General features: G+C 45.5%; 1 protein-coding gene across 1 annotated transcript in view; it reads left to right on the top strand.

Moving 5' to 3' along the window:
- LOC130282437 (cGMP-dependent protein kinase 2-like) overlaps window positions 1–23,418 on the top strand; it is a 201,128-nt gene that overhangs the window by 93,330 nt on the left and 84,380 nt on the right. Inside the window, exons 4-6 of the mRNA XM_056530692.1 lie at window positions 2,862–2,975; window positions 4,434–4,539; window positions 8,335–8,398. Coding sequence (XP_056386667.1) covers window positions 2,862–2,975; window positions 4,434–4,539; window positions 8,335–8,398 — 284 coding nt within the window. The remainder of the gene's footprint in view (window positions 1–2,861; window positions 2,976–4,433; window positions 4,540–8,334; window positions 8,399–23,418) is intronic.

The following is a 23,418-nucleotide window of genomic DNA, read 5'->3' as shown; positions in this document are numbered from 1 at the left end:
TGGCTGAATGGCACAGCCTGGAGTTGGCAGAAGCATGAGGACACCATATAGTGTCTGAATGGCACAGCCTGGAGGTGGCTGAAGCATGAGGAGACCATATAGTGGCTGAATGGCACAGCCTGGAGTTTGTGGCACCATGAGGAGACCATATAGTGGCCGAATGGCACAGTCTGAAGTTGGCTGAAGCATGAAGAGACCATATAGTGTCTGAATGGCACAGCCTTGAGGTGGCTGAAGCATGAGGAGACCATATAGTGGCTGAATTGCACAGCTTGGAGTTTGTGGCAGCATGAGGAGACCATATAGTGGCTGAATTGCACAGCCTGGAGATGTCTGAAGCATGAGGATACCATATAGTGTCTGAATGGCACAGCCTGTAGTTGGCTTAAGCATGAGGAGACCATATAGTGGCTGAATGACACAGCCTGGAGTTTGTGGCAGCATGAGGAGACCATATAGTGGCTGAATTGCACAGCCTGGAGTTGGCTGAAGGATGGGAATACAATATAGTGGCTGAATGAGACAGCCTGGAGGTGGCAGCAGCATCAGGAATCCTGAAAGTGACCCTAATGCAGAGGAATTTCTGAAACTGGGGACCAGAACCTTAATTATGTTAATCCATGGAAGCACAATGAGAGAGCCTGGAGGTGGTAGCCTCAGCATGAGGAGACCATAGAGCAGCACAATTAGAGAGCCTGGAGATGGCAGCATCAACATGAGGAGACCATATGGTGGCACAATGACAGTGCCTGGAGGTTGTGGCATCAGCATAAAGAGACCATATGGTGGCACAAAGACAGAGCGTGGGGGTTGTAGCACCAGCATAAGCAAACCATAGAGCAGCACAATGAGAGAGCCTGGAGGTGGCAGCATCAGCATGAGGAGACCATATGGCAGCACAATGAGAGAGCCTGGAGGTGGTAGCATTATCATGAGGAGACCATGGAGCAGCTCAATGACAGAGCCTTGAGATGGCAGCAGCCTGAGGAACCCACCGACTGTTGACTGTTGGGGTGTCTGATTTCACTTGGGATGAAGTGGATGACCGAGTGAACCCATCAATCACGGCTGCTGGGTTGCTGGTCGAGACACGACTGCTAGCTGTTTCTGGGAGCTCGGACCTCTGGCTGTGACTCTGGCTGCCAAATGCCCCCATGCAGACTGCTGCGACCTCTGCCTGCTCCTGATTAATTTATGCATCAGCCTCTCCATTGTGCACGTCCTGACACTACTCTAGATGAGATACTTATTGTGTATATGAGGGGAGAGCAATACGCTTTACTACGCCTAAAACAATATTTGTTTAGAACAGCAACAGGTGTGTACTATTGACTGTCCTTTCACAGTATAGTCTGTGCTTGACAGATTAACAGGTACAAAATAGTACACTTCTTAGATGTACGTATGTGGCATGCACTTATGAGGGCAGAAAAATGCGCTACAGTACACTTAAAAAAGGATCTGAGTACAACACCAGTCGGTGAGTACTTTGGCCTGGACTTTCCCAGTATCTAGGCCCTTGACAGATTAACAGGTACAAAATAGGACACTACTTAGATGTACTTATGTGGTATGCACTTGTGAGGGCAGAAAAATGCGCTACTGTGAGCTTAAAAATTATTTAATTAAAACACCAGCCGGTGATTACTTTTTGCTGTCCTTTCACAACATGTAGGCCCTTCACAGATTAACAGGTACAAAATAGTACACTACTTAGATGTAGGTATGTGGTATGCACTTATGTGGGCAGAAAAATGCGCTACAGTACACAAAAAAAAAATTGCCCACAACACCAGCAGTACACAACAGTGCTGCAGACATTCACTGTGTACTAAACCCAAAATTGCAAAAAGACTCTCTCTCTAATACTATTAGGAATGGACTGCTGGGTATGGATTATACCATCTACAGACTAGTATAACCAGCAGACCAGTTGTTGTGAAACAAAGACACAGATTTGCCCTAAAAAATTATTTCTCCCTCCTGTGAAAATGTTTCTGCAGGCAACACACAGCTCTCTGCCCCTCTCTGTAATACAAGGCTGTTCACCGCGACTGAGGGGTTAATCGCTGTAGTAAGAATTAATTTCTGTGCAAAAACGCTGTGTTCTGTGTCCTACAGAAGGCTGAGGTGACTAAGAGGTGAAAGGCTGCTGCAACAAGCTTTTCTGTGTAACACACACACACAGCAATGTCCATCCTATCTCTCTGCAGTGTAATGAATGAAATGACAATCTGCAAAATGGCTGACGAATATATAGGACTGTGACATCACAGGGGTGACTGGCTGCTGATAGGCTGCATCCTGCATGTGATTCAGGGTCATCCCGCCTACTTCCCTTCCCGCCTTGCCTTCCCAGCGTTCCTTGCCCCATGTACTTTGAATCTGCCATTTTAGATGCCCTGGAACCTGGGCCGCAGTAAATGGAGTTTAATGAAGCGATTTGCGTGCTAGAATCGTGGAGATATTCGCATTAGTTGCGAATCAAAATTTTCATGAAATTTGTAACGAATTTGGCTTCGTCAGCTTCGATTTGCTCATCTCTAGACTACATATTTGATCCAAAGCTTTTTAACAAAAAGTATCTACTGAGTTTTTTGTTTGTTTTTTTTTATATATTTTTTGACGTTGTGTAAGTAAGCTGAATTATGAGAATTTGGGGGTCACCTTGTTTTATATGCAGCTATTGCCACGATATCATGTCTTATCTGTGGGTTTACATGGGACTGAATGTGGGTCAACTTCCTTTTCTCAATAGTATGCTTAACTTCTATTGCTCAATGTACTATGTATGCTTCCATTAAAACTATGTTATGGTTGGAAAATAGTTGCTGGCTAATGTGATTATTCTGTTCCTGCAGAGGGCCTGCTTGACGTGATTCAGAACAGTCGGCTGCTGGGGCAAATGCATCCTGGGACTGCTTTTGGGGAATTAGCAATTCTCTATAACTGCAAGAGAACAGCCACTGTGAAAGGTATGAGTCATTACCAGGACTAACCATAATCATACTCCACATAATAAAACCATAAACTATATATCAGGGATATCTATGTCCCTGTATCCTTTTATTTTTTCATTAAGTTGCTATTCCCATAACATCGTTCATCGTGTCTTATTTGATTTTAATTAACCTTCTCTGAGCAACAAAACATGGATTTTCTTTACTTCAATCGTAGCACGTTGTAAAATGTTATGCTAAAGTTTTTATGTGGTCATTACAGCTTCTATGGAATGGAGACCATTAAGTTAGAGGTACATTAACACCTATTGAAACAACAGCTTTATAATGTCGAGCACTATTATGTTCTCTTACGGTTATCTATGACAAGGTCATACTGTATCTATTTTTGAACCAGGCTTGCTATAATGACAGACCTACATATATCTAAGCTATTAGAAACATATTGTAAATGGGGGGGGGGGGGGATTGTGAGACATTACATAGTAATCGCTCTTTGTAATGCAAAGTTAAAATGTATCTTTAATAAAGCTGCGTACACAGAAACCTTGCAACAGCGCATAGAATCCTAATGGGTATGAAATATAAATCCATATGTAAGCCAGTTAATGCACCACATTTTTCTGTGAAGTAAGAAACCTCTTTATGCCTTAATATCAAGGGCGGATGATGTATTATAGATTTATGCAAACTTTTTTTTAGTATATCTTTATAGTGGGCAGATTTCGATGTTTTTCTGATACAAAGCTTGAAATCTTCTGCTGTGACATAGTGATAAAAAAAAAAAACTGTGTTTAGCTACCACTTAATGGAACTTATGTATTTACTACCACTAGAGGGAGCTAAGCAGTTTACTGCATACTGTTTACATATTGAACACAATTTTAAAACAGTATGCAGTAGTTTTTTCAAGCTGGGGATTTTGGAGCCTTGTATTAGAAAAGTAGATCTCCAAACAACAGGAAAGCCCAGATAAAAATCTGCTGTGTGAACTTGCTCTTAAATGAGTTCTGTAGTAAAAAATAACTTATCCCCTATCCAAAGGATAGGGAATAAGTTAGAGATCATGGGGGGGGGGTCCTAGCGCTGGGACCCCTCACAATCTCCTGAATGGGGCCCCAGCAATTTGCTGGCGTACTGACCCCCGCATGGAGTGCCGGCCAACATGCCCCCTCCATGTATCACATAGAGATACATGGAGGGGGGGTGTCGGCCACGGCTTCCTGCGGGGGTCGGAACGGCCGCTTCTGGCAGACTGCCAGGGCCCCATTTAAGAGATCGCAGGGGGTCCCAGTACTTGGACCCCCTGTGATCTATAACTTATTCCCTATTCTTTAGATAGGGGATAAGTTATTTTTAACCGCACTACTCCATTAATATGGTTTCTGTTATAACTTGACAATTTTTTCCTATTGCAGTTAAATGGTTAGGTGTTACCATTCATTACTTTTTTATGTTTTGTTTTTTGCACAGCTGTAACAGACTCCAAGATATGGGTCTTGGATAGGCAGGTTTTCCAGAGCATTATGATGAGTTCAGCACAGGCTCAACATCAGGAATATTTCAGCTTTCTCCGAAGGTAATTTGTTACACCCTTTATACAAACTTTGCATTTTGGTGCTTAGTACAATAAGGCAAAAAACTCTGTTGAACTGTGAACCCAACCTAAATATAGAAAATACATCAAGAATGCATGAGGCCACCAGTGCACTGTAGGACAACTTTTTTATGTAAACTACAGTACCTATTGTGGCATTGAGGCAGGTTTGCAGGCAATGAAAGGGTGTTTTTCCCAGTCCTTTATTCTAGCTGAGCTTGAAGAGATGCTCATCAAGTGCTTAATTAATGAGGCCAGCAGAAATGTGGGAAGTCTATACAGCTGGAAAGGAAACAGAATAGTCTGGGCTCTCCCCAGAAGACAGAAAGGTGGCTTTAGGGGGAGGCAGGGGTCCTTGCGTGGAGCACACAGCCAGGGCTCCGAGTGACAGCCAAAACAGTGAAGTGGACATGACAAGGAGTCTTAGTACACACAGCAAAAGGCTGCAAATGTTGTGTGTGAACAGTGAGTAAAAGGTTGCAGGAAACTTATGTTTTAACTGGCAGGGAAAAGCCCTCCAGTTGATAGTCAGGGCATGCTGGGTTGTTTAGTTAGTGACTGGACGGTCTAGGATTTTGTGTTAGGTTATGTTTTTATTTATACTTCAACCTGTCTAATAAAGCTGGTGAGGAGCCAGACTTGCATAAAGAACTTTTTTTTGCCTTCTGAATGAAGTAAAATTGTGTCCTGTGGCTATGTCAATGACGATTCCAGAGCTATCCCCAGGGTGAAATCCTTACAATATTCATTACAGTAAACATGTATCCATAACATGTAAGTCAAATTCTTCTCCCATCCTGTGCTGCTTACTACAAACCCATCTCTAATCTTTCCTTCATCTATTATCTGGTTTCAACATGCTACAATCTACAGAAACTGCCCTTACAAAAGTTTCAAATGATCTGTATACTCCTACATGTTTTTTTTTTTTTTTTGCCTTCCTCTAAATCAACACTATAGTCTAAGTCTTAATTAGGTGGACTTGTTTTTTGAGCCTTTTAAACTGTGTATTAATGTAAATATAATGGTAACTTCTCTTAAATTTCAGGATTTCTTTGTGGCATTTGACACTGTAGACCACATACAATAAAGACAACCCTTGCCCATATACCCATAAAGTGGGGGACCCCTAAAGTATCCCTATTATGAGACAGAATGGAAAGACTCTCACTATGGGTCTTGGTGGACTTAAAGGGGTACTCCAGCCCTAGACATCTTATCCCTTAATCAAAGGATAGGGGATAAGATGTCTGATCGCAGGGGTCCCGCCGCTGGGGACCCCCGCAATCTCTCCTGCAGCACCAACTGTCATCAGCCTCACGGAGTGAAGATCACTCCGTGTCTGATGAGTCTGAAGACTCATGATGCAGAGACCTGAATATTGTGACATCAGGCTCCACCCCTCGTGACACCACACCCCGCCCTCTCAATGCAAATCTATGGGAGGGGGCCTGGTGGCTGTCATGGAGCCTCTATGGGAGGTCGTTACGCCCCCTCCCATAGACTTGCACTGCGGGGTCAGGGCGTGATATCACACGGGGATGGAGTCGTGATGTCACGACACTCTGGCCCCGTAGTTGTGACCCGGCAGACTGTGAGGCTACAGGGCTGCGTGCGGCTCCCAGAGGTGAATGTTACATGCGAGATAGCAGGGTCCCCAGTGGTGGGACCCCCGTGATCAGACATCTTATCAAAGGATAGGGGATAAGATGTCTTAGGGCCGGAGTACCCCTTTAACTTCCCACTTGGGAATTTCTGGTCGGACAAAATCCAGAGGGAGATTCCAAGTGTAATGATAGCACCACGCGGACATTGCTATCCCCATAGATGGCAATGTCTGCAGAGTGGATTCTTTCTTCGGGGGAATTTCAGTGGCGGAACATCTGCCTATGAAATTCCGTAATGTGCACTGTGTAGCGGAATTCCAATGCCAGCAAATTCCATTGCTGCACCAACATATTCGAGTGGAATTTAAAAATGGAATTCCACTCAGAAATTCCGTAGTGTGAACCCAGCCTAAAAGTGTACCAGAATTTTAACAGTGTCTCAGGAGGTTTAAAAATCTGTCACATTTTTAAAACTGCCTATTCTAAGTTTAATGATATGTAGGGGAGAAAATAGAGAGACAGATGCGGTGCTAATAGTGCCGGTTATCCGTGGATAACAGATGGTAGATAGACAGGTAGATAAGAGCCTGCTCACCTTTGTTGGTTGCGCAAAATTCAGGTGCAATGCAGGTATCTTTTCTGTAGGTGTGCTGGGAGCAGCTGGCCGTCGGTCCCGTCAGAGACGGTTGGTAGCAATATAGTAGTGTGTTCGGGAGGTAGGAATCCCGGCAAGGGTCTCCTATTCTTCCCGCGGGGTAACAGTTTTGGCGCTGCAGCGCTACACCGGCGGAGTGGAATTAGCAGTCAGAGAAGGTGCTGAGGTTTATGATCACTTTTTATTATATAGTTATAAAAAGGATCAGGTATGGACAACTCGTTTCGGAGGGGCTCCCTCCTTCGTCAGGTCCGCTTTACCTTTAAGCGGACCTGACGAAGGATGGAGCCCCTCCGAAACACGTTGTCAGTACCTGATCCTTTTTATGACCTTTTTATGACTTTCATTGTATCTCACTGATTGCCTAGTATTCACATATCCTATGGATAAGGGAAAACTTTAAAGGGGTACTCCACCCCTAGACGTCTTATCCCCATCGAAAGGATAGGGGATATGATGTCAGATCTCGGGAGTTCCGCCGCTTGTTGACCCCCGTGATCTCGGCTGCAGCATCCACCTGTTGCGGCTTCCACAGCGCTGGAGGCTCTCATCCTAACGCCTCACGACCACGGTGACAAGAGATTGTGATGTCACGACTCCGCCCCCATGTGATGTCCCACCCCGCCCCCTCAATGCAAGTCTATGGGAGGGGGCGTGACAGCTTGCATTGAGGGGCGGGGCATGATGTCGCACGGGGCGGAGTCATGACATCATGATCTCACGTCACTGTGGTCGGGAGCCGAAGCCTTCAGCGTTTCCGGAAACCGCTACAGGTGGGTGCTGCAGTCACGTTCCCGGGGGTCCCCGGGATCTGACATCTTATCCCCTATACTTTGGATAGGGGATAAGATGTCTAGTGGCGGAGTACCCCTTTAAATTGTGAGACTACCCCTTTAAGTTCTTGTTTGCATTACATATGTGGCTTAAATATAGCTTTCTGATATTGCTATCTGTAATGAATTCTTATGCTTACTTCCTTTAGTATCTGCAAACTGCAGCAGTTCCGAGCTGCCATTATCTGCAGACTGTCAGATGACATATTAATCATGCCAGTCTTGAAGCTAGCAATGCCAGGTTCTCAGAAAACACGGGCCCTTCCAGTATTAGCACACTAATGCAAATCTAAAGTTGAAGAATTGCATTTTCATCTTCCTGCATGCCGATTACTTAAATGACCCCTACAGGCAAAAACTAAAAAAAAACTACCTCACTTTCAAGGCACTGAACCAAAAAGGACACTCTGAACAGAGGAAGACCGTGGATAATCTCTATGTATCTGGGACAGAGGGTGTTGTTGCCTATTATACATTATATGCCAAGAGATGTATGTCAGCAGCATTGACTCTAAGGAAGTCATTAAGAAGTGAGGGCAACTTCCATTACTGGGAGAGAGTAGGAGAAAAAAATTATTAACAGAGACAAGGAGTTGCAAATGTATTATAGAGCTGTCAAAGTATATTTGAAATGCTGGTTTCAAGAATGTAAATTTTTTTTATATATATTTTTCTTTCCCAGTGTTTCTCTCTTGAAAGATTTACCAGAGGAAAAGCTTTCCAAGATAGTCGACTGCCTGGAAGTTGTACGTACTTACTGACATTGTGAATGGGAAATATGTGGGTTTAATACCATATACAGTATAACCTAAAAATCTGCAGTATAGGTCATGTGACCTTACATATGCATTACAACTATAGATTTGCATTTACATTGTGGGAATGATTTGCCATGTGAATATTTTCAGGAAAGTGATATTTTGCCCATGTACTTTTTGAATGAAGGGTATGATCATTTATGAGCAGCAACTGAAAATCATGTGAAGCAAGTAACTCCACAAAGAAAAGGAAAGAAAGCGGAGCGCTCACCGTTCCAGGGCAGACAGATCACTTCAATGGGGTGATCTCAGGACCGGGCATGGATCCGTGCAGGGAGGCGGCAGTTAGTGACTGGGGGAGCTCCGGCATTGGGCCATGGACTGTTACACGCCTAGAGGCGTGTAACAGTCCGTGGCCCGACGCCTGAGCTCCCCAGGTCACCAGCTGCCGCCTCCCTGCACGGATCTATGCCCGGTCCTGAGATCACCCCATTGAAGTGATCTGTCTGCCCTGGAACGGTGAGCGCTCCGCTTTCTTTCTCACGCTCACGCCTAGGGGCGTGTAACAGCCTGTAGCCCGACGCCTGAGCTCCCCCGGTCACCAGCTGCCGCCTCCCTGCACAGATCCATGCCTGGTCCTGAGATCACCCCATTGATGTGATCTGTCTGCCCTGGAACGGTGAGCGCTCCGCTTTCTTTCTTTTTCTTTGTGGAGTTATATGCATAGTCTAGTTTCCAAGCGTGCAGCGCTCACCTGGTTTTCCATCACATGCACCTGAGTGAGTCTTCCTTGACGGATATAAAGGCAATTTTACTACATGGTGGTGCTGGCGGTTTTTGTATTCTTTGTGAATTTCATGTGAAGCAAGTGTTCTACATAAACTGTAGATATAACAATCAGAATTTACTGTCAGTGTTAAAAATTATTGTTATGTCAATGGCTACCTTAAAGAGGTACTCCGGTGGAAAACATTATTTTTTTTTTTTTTTAATCAACTGGTGCCAAAAAGTTAAACAGATTTGTACATTACTTATATTTAAAAATACTAATCCTTCCAGTACTTATCAGCTGCTGTATGTTCCAGAGGAAGTTCTTTTCTTTTTGAATTTCTTTTCTGTCTGACCACAGTGCTCTCTGCTGACACCTCTGTTCATGTCAGGAACTGTCCAGAGCAGGAGCAAATCCCCATAGCAAACCTATGTTACTCTGGACAGTTTCTGACATGGACAGAGGTGTCAGCAGAAAGCACTGTGGTCAGACAGAAAGGAAATTCAAAAAGAAAAGAACTTCCTGTGAAGCATACAGCAGCTGATAAGTACTGAAAGGCTTAAGATTTAAATCGAAGTAATTTACAAATCTATTTAACTTCCTGGCACCAGTTGATTTAAAAAAAAAAAAAAAATGTTTTCCACCGGAGAACCCCTTTAACTGCTATTACAAATGGTAAGGACTTTACAATGTGTGCACATGCCTGTATTACAGTTACGTGCATTAATGGTTTAGAGCCAAGGATGGGATTGGATCCCATACTAGGAGATCAGAAAAGCTCTTCTTTGATAAAGGCTTTGCTGATCTCTCAAGAGAGGATCCGACCCCATTCTCGGTATTAAATAATACAGCTCATGCACAGAGCTGCAAAACAACTGTGTTCAGGAGCCTGTATTGTCAACTAAGAGAGTCCTCACAATGCACGAACAGTTCAGCTCTGATGTAACATAACATATTTCCTGTAGTTAGTTATGATACAAAATATGTTGGTATCATAAAACTGTGTTTAACCGTATGGTCATTCCAACCATATTAGCCTCATTGAAGGGCTTGTTCATATCACATTTGTTCCCGCAAGGGCATGGATACGTGGGCAAGATGTCAAAATAATTTGCCGACTTATCCATGCATGGACAAGGACAGACTCCATTTTCTAGGATATACATGTTTTATTTTAGACTTAAAAGTACAGCAATCTATTATTTTAAGTCCAAAGTCAAAACATCTATACACTATACAGTATAAAAATACCTATTCTTAAACACAGACCCTAGCTATGTCCGGGCCATTAAAATCAATAGGACCCATGTATGGATATTTATGTCAACAAATTTTCAAATTTTGCCAATGTATCCATGCCTTGGAGGACACAAACATAATTTGAAACATGATGTGGACCCAGTCTAATATGATGGTTAATACTGGTTTATGCTGGTAGATTTAACCCCTTAAGGACCACAGGCTTACGGGTACGCCCTGACATCCTGGTACTTAAGGACCAAGGGTGTACCTCTACGTTCATGGGAATTTCCGCCCCCGCCACATGCCAGGCGGGGATCGGATCGGGATGGTTGCTGAAATCATTCAGAAGGCATCCTGGGAAAATGCCCAGGGGGGTCCTGAGACCCCCCCCCCCCCCCATGTCGGCGATTGCTGCAAATTGCTGGTAAAGTCACATTGGCGACTTCAAGGTCATACGGGTCTCTGGTGACCCGGAAAATAAGGGCAATCAGGGTTGTCCAAGACACCCACCCCTCCTATCCCTGCTGTTGGTCGGTCAGAAGCGACCGATCAATAGTAGATTGGGGGCGGGGGGGTTAAAGTCTGCCCATAGGACGGCAATGTGGCTCCCTGGTGCAGCGATCCTACGGAAGCCGGTGAGTTGTTGCCTAGAAACATCTGGAGGGCTACTGTTTGGAGATGCCTATACAGTGGTCTCTAAACTGTAGATGTTGCAAAACTACAACTCCCAGCATGCCCAGACAGCTGTTTGGGCATGCTGGGATTTTCAGTTTTGCAACAGCTGGAGGGCTACAGATTGGAGATCACTGTGCAGGGGTCTCTAAACTGTGGCCCTTCAGATCTTGCAAAACTACAACTCCCAGCATGCCCAAACACCAAACAGCTGTCTCGGCATGCTGGGAGTTGTAGTTTTGCAACAGCTGGAGGTACACTGATTGGAAAATACTGAGTTAGGTAACATAACCTAACTGAAGGTTTTCCAACCAGTGTGCCTCCAGCTGTTGCAAAGGTACAACTCCCAGCATGCACGGTCTGTCAGTGCATGCTTGGAGTTGTAGTTTTGAAACAGCTGGAGGTTTGCAGGGTACATTCACTCGGGAGGGTTTACAGTGGGTTTCCTTCTTCAAGTTTGGGTTTCCTTCTTCAAGTTTGAGCTGCGGCAAATTTTCCGCCGCAGCGCAAACTCCTAGCAGGAAACTCCCCGTAAACCCCCGCTAGTGCGAATGTACCCTAAAAACACTACACTACACTAACACATAATAAAGGGTAAAACACTACATATACACCCCCTTCATACGGCAGTGTTTCCAAAACGGAGCCTCAAGCTGTTGCTAAACAACAACTCCCAGCATTTCCGGACAGCCACTGACGGTCCAGGCATGCTGGGAGTTTAGCAACAGCGGGAGGTACCCTGTTTGGGAATCATTGGTGTAGAATACCCCTATGTCCACCCCTATGCAATCCCTAATTTAGTCCTCAAATGTGCATGGCGCTCTCTCATTGTAGAGTCCTGTCGTATTTCAAGGAAACAGTTTAGGGCCACATATGGGGTATTTGGGAGCAATTGCACTACACATTTTAGGGGGCTTTTTCTCCTTTTACCCCTTATGAAAAGGAAAAGTTGGGGGTCTACACAAGCCTGTTAGTGTAAAAAATTAAAACAAATTACACTAACATGTGTCACGATTCGGCTAGCTGGTTATGGATCCACTGTGTCAGCGAGGGATTGGCGTGGACCGTGCCAGTGGACCGGTTCTAAGAGGCTACTGGTGTTCACCAGAGCCCGCCGCAAAGCGGGATGGTCTTGCTGCGGCAGTAGCAACCAGGTCGTATCCACTAGCAACGGCTCAACCTCGCTGACTGCTGAGAAGGCGTGGGACAGACGGACTAGGCAGAGGCAAGGTCAGACGTAGCAGAAGGTCAGGGCAGGCGGCAAGGTTCGTAGTCAATATGGAAAGCAGGAGATCTGGTAACACAGGCTTTGGACAACACTAAACGCTTTCACTGGCACATGGCAACAAGATCCGGCAAGGGAGTGCAGGGGAAGTGAGGTGAAATAGCCAGGGAGCAGGTGGAAGCTAATCGGCTAATTGGGCCAGGCACCAATCATTGGTGCACTGGCCCTTTAAGTCTCAGGGAGCTGGCGCGCGTGCGCCCTAGAGAGCGGAGCCGCGCGCGCCAGCACATGACAGCCGGGGACCGGGACGGGTAAGTGACTTGGGATGCGATTCGCGAGCGGACGCGTCCCGCTATGCGAATCGCATCCCCGCCGGCAATGTCAGTGCAGCGCTCCCGGTCAGCGGGTATGACCGGGGCGCTGCAGGGAGAGAGACGCCCTGAGCGCTCCGGGGAGGAGCAGGGACCCGGAGCGCTCGGCGTAACAGTACCCCCCCTTAGGTCTCCCCCTTTTTTTGTCCGGCAACTGCTTCACATGGGACAAGGACACCGGTGAATGTAGGGTTTCCTCAAAGGCAGGCAGTACAGCAGGAGTGGGAATGGGGAGGGAGGGCAGAGGGTGAAGCTTGGCACGGGGCAGAGTGTCACCAGGACGGGGGCCACGAGGAGGCAAGTCACAGTCTTGATAAGCCTTGGGGAGACCAGGTGTAGGAGAAGGCACTGAGGCTTGCCTGACGGGACTGGGAGGGGAGGAGAGGCATTTCTTGTGGCAAGCAGAGCCCCAATTCTTGATCTCCCCGGTGGTCCAGTCAAGGGTGGGAGAATGAAGCTGGAGCCATGGCAGACCGAGGAGGACTTCAGAGGTGCAGTTGGGAAGGACGAAAAAGTCAATCTTTTCGTGATGGGGTCCAATGCACATTAAGAGGGGTTTTGTGCGGTAACGCACGGTGCAATCCAATCTAACTCCGTTGACCGCGGAAATGTAGAGCGGCTTGACGAGACGAGTCACCGGGATGCAGAACTTATTCACCAAAGACTCCAGAATAAAATTCCCAGAGGCACCAGAGTCCAAGCAGGCCACGGCTGAGAGGGAGGAGTTGGCAGAAGGAGAAATCCGCACGGGCACCGTGAGACGTGGAGAAGCAGACTTCGTACCAAAAGACGCTACACCCACGTGAGCTGGGTGCGTGCGTGCGTTTCCTAGACGTGGAGGACGAATAGGGCAATCCACCAAGAAATGTTCGGTACTGGCACAGTACAGACAAAGATTTTCTTCCCTACGGCGATTCCTCTCTTCCTGGGTCAGGCGAGACCGATCCACTTGCATGGCCTCCTCAGCGGGAGGCACAGGCGTAGATTGCAAAGGATACTGTGGGAGAGGTGCCCAGAGATCTAGGTCTTTTTCCTGGCGGAGCTCCTGGTGTATCTCAGAAAAACGCATGTCAATGCGGGTGGCCAAATGGATAAGTTCTTGCAGGTTGGCAGGAATCTCTCGTGCGGCCAGCACATCCTTGATCTTACTGGATAGGCCTTTTTTAAAGGTCGCGCAGAGAGCATCGTTATTCCAAGATAATTCGGAAGCGAGAGTACGAAATTGGATGGCGTACTCGCCTACTGAAGAATTACCCTGGACCAGGTTCAGCAGGGCAGTCTCGGCAGAAGAAGCTCGGGCTGGTTCCTCGAAGACACTACGGACTTCGGCGAAGAAGGACTGGACTGTGGCTGTGGCAGGATCATTGCGGTCCCAGAGCGGTGTGGCCCAAGACAAGGTCTTTCCAGAAAGAAGGCTCACTACGAACGCCACCTTAGACCGTTCTGTAGGAAATAGGTCCGACAACATCTCCATATGCAGGGAACATTAAGACAAAAATCCACGGCAGAGTCTAGAGTCCCCATCAAATTTGTCCGGCAGGGACAAGCGGAGGCTAAGGGCGGCCACTCGCTGCGGAGGAGGTGGAGGAGGTGCAGGAGCTGCGGAGGAGATGGTTGCTGCTGTAGCAGAGGCAGAAGTTGCTGTAACGTGGCGGTCAACTGCGACAGCTGCTGTCCTTGTTGGGCAAAATGCTGCGATTGCTGAGCGACCACCGTGGTAAGGTCAGCGAGACTTGGCAGCGGCACCTCAGCGGGATCCATGGCCGGATCTACTGTCACGATTCGGCTAGCTGGTTGTGGATCCACTGTGTCAGCGAGGGATTGGCGTGGACCGTGCCGGTGGACCAGTTCTAAGAGGCTACTGGTGTTCACCAGAGCCCGCCGCAAAGCGGGATGGTCTTGCTGCGGCAGTAGCAATCAGGTCGTATCCACTAGCAACGGCTCAACCTCGCTGACTGCTGAGAAGGCGTGGGACAGAAGGACTAGGCAGAGGCAAGGTCAGACGTAGCAGAAGGTCGGGGCAGGCGTCAAGGTTCGTAGTCAATATGGAAAGCAGGAGATCTGGTAACACAGGCTTTGGAAAACACTAAACGCTTTCACTGGCACAAGGCAACAAGATCCGGCAAGGGAGTGCAGGGGAAGTGAGGTGAAAGAGCCAGGGAGCAGGTGGAAGCTAATCAGGCTAATTGGGCCAGGCACCAATCATTGGTGCACTGGCCCTTTAAGTCTCAGAGAGCTGGCGCGCGCGCGCCCTAGAGAGCGGAGCCGCGCGCGCCAGCACATGACAGCCGGGGACCGGGACGGGTAAGTGACTTGGGATGCGATTCACGAGCGGGCGCGCCCCGCTATGCGAATCGCATCCCTGCCGGCAAAGTCAGTGCAGCGCTCCCGGTCAGCGGGTCTGACCGGGGCGCTGCAGGGAGAGAGACGCCGTGAGCGCTCCGGGGAGGAGCAGGGACCCGGAGCGCTCGGCGTAACAACATGCTTGTGTTGCCCCCTACTTTTTATTTTCACAAAAGGTAAAAGGAAAAAAAAGACCCCCAAAGTTTGTAACGCAATTATTCCTGAGTACGGAAGTACCCCATATGTGGGCGTAAAATGCTCTGCGGACTCACAACAAGGCTCAGTAGTGAGAGCGCACTATGTACATTTGAGGCCTAAATTGGTGATTTTACAGCGGTTCTGACATGAATGCAAAAAAATAAATACCCACACGTGACCCAATTTTGAAAACTAAACCCCTCACGGAACGTAACAAGGGGTATAGTGCACCCTAACACCCCACAGGTGTTTGACGGATTTGCGTTGAAGTTGGATAGGAAATTAAAAATATATATATTTTTTTTACTAAAATGCTAGTGTTACTCTAAATTTTTCATTTTCACAATGGAAAATAGGATAAAAAAAGCCTTCCAAAATTTGTAACCCCATTTCTACAGAGTAAGAACATACCCCATATGTGGATTTATGTGCTCTGTGGGTGAATTACAATGCTCAGAAGAGAAGGAGCGCCATTGGGCTTTTGGAGAGAAAATTTGTCCGGAATTGAAGGAAACGTGTGTTTACAAAGCCCCGAAAGTGCCAGAACAATGGACCCCCCACTTGTGACCCCATTTTGAAACTACACCACTCACATTATGGGTGAAGTGAGCATTTACACCCCACAGTTGTAATTTTTCATTTGCACAGCCCCCTTTTTTAACCCCTTAACGACACAGGACATATATTTTCGTCCTGCGCCGGCTCACGCAATATGAAACAATCCCGCATCATATCGTCTCGGCACTCATCAATGGCCGGGACCCGCGGCTAATACCACACATCGCCGATCGCGGCGATGTGCAGTATTAACCCTTTAGAAGCGGCGGTCAAAGCTGACCGCCGCTTCTAAAGTGAAAGTGAAAGTGGCCCGACTGCTCAGTCGGGCTGTTCGGGACCGCCGCAGCGAAATCGCGGCGTCCCGAACAGCTTACAGGACACCGGGAGGGCCCTTACCTGCCCCCTCGGTGTCCGATCGACAAATGACTGCTCCATGCCTGAGATCCAGGCAGGAGCAGTCAAGCGCCGATAACACTGATCACAGGCGTGTTAATACACGCCAGTGATCTGTGCAAGAGATCAGTGTGTGCAGTGTTATTGGTGTGTGCAGTGTTATTGGTCCCATAAAAAAAATAAAACAGTGTAAAAAAAAGAATAAACATATGTGGTATCGCCGTGTGTGTAAATGTCCGAACTATAAAAATATATCATTAATTAAACCACTCGGTCAATGGCGTACGCGCAAAAAAATTCCAAAGTCAAAAAAAGCGTATTTTTGGTCACTTTTTATACCATTAAAAAATGAATAAAAAGTGATCAAAAAGTCCGATCAAAACAAACATCATAACGATAAAAACTTCAGATCATGGCGCAAAAAATGAGTCCTCATACCGCCCTATACGTGGAAAAATAAAAAAGTTATAGGGGTCAGAAAATGACATTTGTAAACGTCTACATTTTCCTGCATGTAGTTATGATTTTTTCCAGAAGTGCGACAAAATCAAACCTATATAAGTAGGGTATCATTTTAACCGTATGGACCAACAGAATAATTATAAGGTGTAATTTGTACCGAAATATGCACTGCGTAGAAACGGAAGCCTCCAAAAGTTACAAAATGGTATTTTTTCTTCGATTTTGCCGCACAATGATTTTTGTTTCTGTTTTGCCGTGAATTTTTGGGTAAAATGACTAATGTCACTGCAAAGTAGAATTGGTTATGCAAAAAATAAGCCATAATATGGATTTTTAGGTGGAAAATTGAAAGGGTTATGATTTTTAAAAGGTAAGGAGGAAAAAACGAAAGTGCAAAAACTGAAAAACCCTGAGTCCTTAAGGGGTTAAAGATCTGTGAAACACCAGTGGGGTGTAAATGCTTACTGCACCCCTTATTGAATTCTGTGAGGGGTGTAGTTTCCAAAATGGGGTCACATGTAGGGGGGTCCATGGTACTGGCACCACGAGGGGGCTTTGTAAATGCACATGGCCCCTGACTTCCATTCCAAACAAATAGGGGCTTCCTAAATGCGAAATGCCCCCCAAAAACCATTTCAGCAAAATTTGCATTTCAAAAGCCAAATTGACTTCTTCTCTTCTGAGCATTGTAGTTCGCCCGCAGAGCATTTTACGTCCTAACATGGGCTATTTCCATACTCAGAAGAGATGGGGTTACACATTTTGGGGGGGCATTTTCTCCCATTACCCTTTATAAAAATGATACATTTTGGTGGAAAACTGCACTTTAGTGAAAAAAAATACTTTTCATTTAAACATCCGACTTTAACAAAAAGTCGTCAAACACCTGTGGGGTGTGAAGGCTCCCTGGACCCCTTGTTCCGTGCCTTGAGGGGTGTAGTTTCCATAATAGTATGCCATGTGTTTTTTTTTTTTTTTTTTTTGCTGTTCTGGCACCATAGGGGCTTCCTAAATGTAACATGCCCCCCCAAAAACCATTTCAGCAATATTCACTCTCCAAAATCCCAATGTCGCTCCTTCCCTTCTGAGCCCTCTACTGCACCCACCGAACACGTGACATACACATGTGAGGTATTTCCTTACTCAAGAGAAATTGCGTTACAAATTTTGGTGGGCTTTTTCTCCTATTAGCCCTTGTAAAAATTCACAAAACTGGGTCTACAAGAACATGCAAGTGTAAAAAATGAAGATTTTGAATTTTCTCCTTCAGATTGCTGCTATTCCTGTGAAACACCTAAAGGGTTAACACACTTTGTAAATGTCATCATGAATACTTTGAGGGGTGCAATTTCTATAATGGGGTTATTTATGGGGTATTTTTAATATGAAGGCCCTTCAAATCAACTTCAAAACTGAATTGGTTCTGAAAAATTCCGATATTGAAAATTTTTTGAAAAATTTGAAAATTGCTTCTGAACTTTGAAGCCCACTGATGTCTTTCAAAAGTAAAAACATGTCAAGTTTATGATGCTAACATAAAGTAGATGTTACACCTTGCGCTCCGGCCACTTCCCCTGGCTGTGAGTATACTGTCCCCCTCTCCCCTGCTGCCGGCGGGCTGGGACTCGCATCGCGGGAAACGCCCGCATGCAAATCTCAGCCCATCACTTATCACGCACCTCTGCTGCTTCTTCCTCCTGCCTTTCAGTTCCGGCGTGTGCATTCCTGTCTCCTAGGGCACGTGTGCGCTGGAGCTCTGAAATTTAAAGGGCCAGTACGCCCATAATTATATGAAACACCTGACACTATTCTATAAGTGCCTGCATCTCCCACTATTCCATGCTGGATCTTCAGTGCCATTTTCCTTGCCCGTGTTCTGACCCTTCCGCTACGTTATTTGACTGCGCACCTTTGCCGCCTGCCTTGACCTTCTGCTAAGTCCGACTACGCCTCTGCCTCATCCTACTGTACTTCACCTTGCCCAACTACCTGTGTGGTCGAGTCGTATCAGGGGTAGCGACCTGGATGTCGCCTGAAGCAGCAAATCCATCCTGCCTTGCAGCTGGCTCTGGTGAAGACCAGCGGCACCTTAGACTCTGCTCCCTGATAGGGCCCGTGTCATCAGCCACACAGGTCAGTGGATCCACATTCAGCATCATTACAGTAGACATATTGTACATGTGAATCAATATAAAATGTATTTGGAATGTATAATTTCCTTACAAGCAGAGAGCTTCAAAGTTAGAAAAATGCTAAATTTTTAAATTTTTCATGAAATTTTCACATTTTTCACCAAGAAATGATGCAAGTATCGATGAAAATTTACCACTATGTTAAAGCAAAATATGTCACGAAAAAACAATCTCGGAATCAAATTCATAAGTAAAAGCATCCCAGAGTTATTAAAGGGGTACTCCGGTGATTAGACATCTCATCCCTTATCCAAAGGATAGGGGATAAGATGCCTGATCGAGGGAGTCCCGCCGCTGGGGACCCCTGTGATCTTGCACGCGGCACCCCATTTGTAATCAGTCCCCAGAGCGTGTTCGCTCCGGGATTGATTACCGGCGACTACAGGGCGGGCAGCGTGTGACGTCACGCCCCTGCCCCCGTGTGATGTCAAGCTCCGCCCCTCAATGCCAGCCTACGGGAGGGGGTGTGACAGCTGTCATGCCCCCTCCCGTAGGCTTGCAATGAGGGGCGGAGTGTGACAACACACGGGGGCGGGGGCGTTACATCACACACCACCCGCCCTGTAGTCGCCGGTAATCAGTCCCGGAGCGAACACGCTCCGGGGACTGATTACAAATGGGGTGCCGCGTGCAAGATCACGGGGGTCCCCAGCGGCGGGACTCCCTCGATCAGGCATCTTATCCCCTATCCTTTGGATAGGGGATAAGATGTCTAAGCACCGGAGTACCCCTTTAATGCTTAAATTGACAGTGGTCAGATGTGCAAGAAATGCTCTGGTTCTTAAGTGGAAAATGGGATTGGACCTTGACGGGTTAAAGGAGATATATCATTAATGGACACTGAAACATCAAGTTGGGCTTTTCTGTTTAATATTTATCCTTAAGAGATAAGGTTTAGATCATGGGGGTCCGACCGCTGAGTATTCCAACAGATATTACAGCATGTCACCTTTTACTATATTGGACTGAATGTTGTCTAATAGTTACTATACTTCATTTGTTTTCCAAACTTACATGTTTTTTGTTGGACTCAAAAGTGTAGTCTACCTTACTTCTAAGTGTACTAAGTATACATTTAGACAAAAAATAAATAATAGACAACATTCAGTTTATTAAAATCAATGGGCCTACTGTGGGCATGCTGCGGTGGTATACCACAGAATACCTTTTTGCCAGTATTTCATTGACATATTGCACTTTATAAATATGAACATAGCCTAATATAACTTCTCATATTTTCAGAAACTAAACAGGCTACACAATATCATTCAGACATATGAACACATGTGGCTACTAAATCTGGTGTGGCTTAAAGCTGCAAAGTATTGTGGCTCTATTAACTGTGTAAATCTGGCCTGTCTGAGCTTTTTAAGGTGATTAAAATATCTTATAAAATGCTTCCACTGCTTCTCAGAGCTATGTGATCAGATTATGATTATAATCTGCATTAGCATCTGAGCTCCTTCAATATTAGCCCTGCTATTCCCATATCACATGCTGAGTATATACTGTATCCTTTCAATATTCCTTAGATTCAGATTTGTAGAATGTTCTACTAAAATGTAAATTCTTTAAGGGAATATATCATCACAAAATTACATATCATTTAAATCAGGTTTGGACTTAGAAAAGGATTTGTTTGGGTATTTTTTGTATTATACAGATAATAAAATCCATATGATAAATATTTCTTAGCTCAGCTTTATTGTACAGATTGAGACATAGTGGAATCATCTCCTTGCTGTAAGAGTGACAGGTTAACAACAAGGGATCAAAAAGTGACCCTGGAAACCATAGGCTTGATAGTTCATATACTGTATGTAAAATATTTGAAAATTTCCTCAGACAAGCCATTCTGGACTATTTTTTGTAATGAAAATAACATATGTAAATGAGTTAGTAACTGGCTCAGTGATGGGAAGCAGAGGGTGGGTATCAATTGAACTTACTCTGGTTGGGTTATAGTAACAAGTGGCCAAAATAACAGTAGAACTCCAAGGTGTGGACGGGATACATGGGCGCTCAACAACCAGGTAGCAGGATCAAATTTTTATTCACCCATAATACATTGCGTTTCACAGCACAGCTGCTTCATCAGGCATCAATGCCTGATGAAGCAGCTGTGCTGTGAAACGTGTTGCATTATGGGTGAATAAACATTTTATCCTGCTACCTGGCTGTCGAGCGCCCGTGTATCCCGTCCACACCTTGGAGTTCTACTGTTATTTTGGCTATATCTGATCAGATGAGGAGTGGCTGCTGACACCTTATTAATTTTCTACATCTTGATCCATTATTGCACTTGGTGGAGTGTAACCCACTGTGGTAAGAGCAATATCCACCTACATTAATCCCTCTGTACAACAATGGTATCACACTATGGAGCGCTGACTGTCTTTTATAGTTACAAGTGGGGTAGTGCTTGGGTTAGTACTGGGTCCACTTCTCTTGAATATGTTTATTGAAGGAGTAGTCCAGTATCAAAAAATGTATCCCCCTATCTTCAGGAGAAGATAAGTTTCAGATTGCGGGGCATCCGACCACTGGGAAACCTTCCCCCATGTGATCTCCTGCCCAGCGCCCATGATCTCTGTGTGAATGCAGTATGTCGACCATGGCGGAACAATGTGCAGCCCAATGCAGTGTGTAGACCAAGTCTTTTTTCAAATCATTTAACAGCTTTGTTGTACAGCTGAAAGGCAGAATATGGAAATAGAGCAACAGTGCACACAGATAAGGATTATCCCTGCCTTGGTATCTGGTAGAAAGAACTGTACTTTATCACATACTAGAGACTGCAATAGTTGACTGATCAGCATAGGCTGACAGGGCACCTGACCGGTGCAGCATCTGTCATTTAGCCTTTTAAATACTGCAATTGCTATTGAACATGACATTTAGCAGGTTAAATAACCAACATCAGCTAATGTTGATCATTGACAGTGAGTGCCATCTGCTTATAGCAACCGGCACCCACCATCTATGGAGCTTAGCTCCTGAGCTTGCTTCAATATATTTTAAAACACAGCTACTGTTCATGTGTGGCAGTCTGCATTAAGGGGTTAAACTATATATATTAGCACAGTTGTAGGGCATTCTGGGCTCATAAAGGGTTCCTCATAATGAGTGCAATTAATCAAAGTAGTCTGTGTTCTCTCTGGTCTAGAAGAAGATACCTATAGACCTTTGTTGTCCCCAAGTCATTAGTCAGTCACATTATTTAACAACCTGTAGGATGAAGTGTGATTAAAATTTCAGTGTTCATAGAGTGAAAATGTAAGACTGTGCTGACATGGCATAATGTCAGCAAACTCCTCATTAACAATAAAGAGCAATCACAATTTAGTGGCTGGTGAGAGCAGCGTTGCTTGACTAATTCTTTGTCCCTTACTGAGCAAATGACTTATTCTCCATAAGAAACTTCACATAATCCACTGAATGGGTTACTGATTTGAATTTTTATTTAGCTTTTTCTTATGTGCTTGAGGTTAAACAGTCATAGGCATGCTCTCAATATACAAATGCACATTTCTGGTGTACAACATTGTTGCAGTTCTAGTTTAAATAGATTATTCTATAGAAGAGACATATGTAGAATGCCATACTGGAGTATTGTACCAACTATGGGATAAATTTTGGTGGAGAATCCTTGTGTATGCATGTACACATATTGCTTAAAGGGGTATTCCCATCTCCAATAGTCATTCCCTATCCACAGAATATGCAAAAACATGCTGATTGGTAATGGCCCGTCCACTGGGACCACCGCCGATTATGAGAATGGACGGAAATTGTGCCCCTAAATTGATGGCACATACTGTGTGTGCATGGCCAGTGCTCCAAACTTTTTCTAAGGGGCTTCTGTACAGCTCAGCACTCTGCAATGTTTGGAAGCTCCTTAGATAATAAAAGGAGGCTGGATTTGCACACCTGCGGCTCTCCAGTCAATTGGAGGTATGATTTCTCTCTATTTTCATAATGAATGGAGATCCCAGCAATCTCGCCCCACTCTTTCTCTATGGGGGCTTCTGAACAGCAGTTTTGGCAATGTTTTGAAGCCCATTAGGCTGATTGGCTTTATGTGAAATTGGTACCATTGTGTGTTTGTGTTTTCAGGTAGAAACTAGTGTGAATGGTTGTGAAATTGTGAAAACAGAACAGTAGTTCTGACAGCTGGTTCACCCACAGTAAACGCAATATACTGGGTTATAATTCGGGTGAATATCTGTAAAATGAGGGGTCAATTACCTTAATCTGTGCCTTCTGTGCAGGCTCATATTAGTGAATACTTCTATTCATATTGTGCTCCAGGGAGCATTGGAGGCAGGAAGCTGGCTGGCCGAGCTCCCTTGCCTCATCTATATTCCATCTCCGGCCTGCTCCTGTCTTAATTATTCAAATTCTTCACTCTCACGTTACTAGAACAGGGGAGGCGCTGCTGCCTCGCTACACCCGGAAGTCGGGTGTAGTGATGCTTCAGTGACACATAAAGATCTCCCCCCGCTGGCTCTCACGTCCTAGTGACCGCAGGCAGGAAGCCGGCTGTCCGAGCTCCCTTGCCTCATCTATATTCCACCTCCGGC

The sequence above is a fragment of the Hyla sarda genome, chromosome 7 (genome assembly GCF_029499605.1).
Source record: "Hyla sarda isolate aHylSar1 chromosome 7, aHylSar1.hap1, whole genome shotgun sequence".
NCBI lineage: Eukaryota > Metazoa > Chordata > Amphibia > Anura > Hylidae > Hyla > Hyla sarda.
Note: the sequence above shows the minus strand (reverse complement) of the source record. Positions and strands in the feature narration are given on the sequence as shown.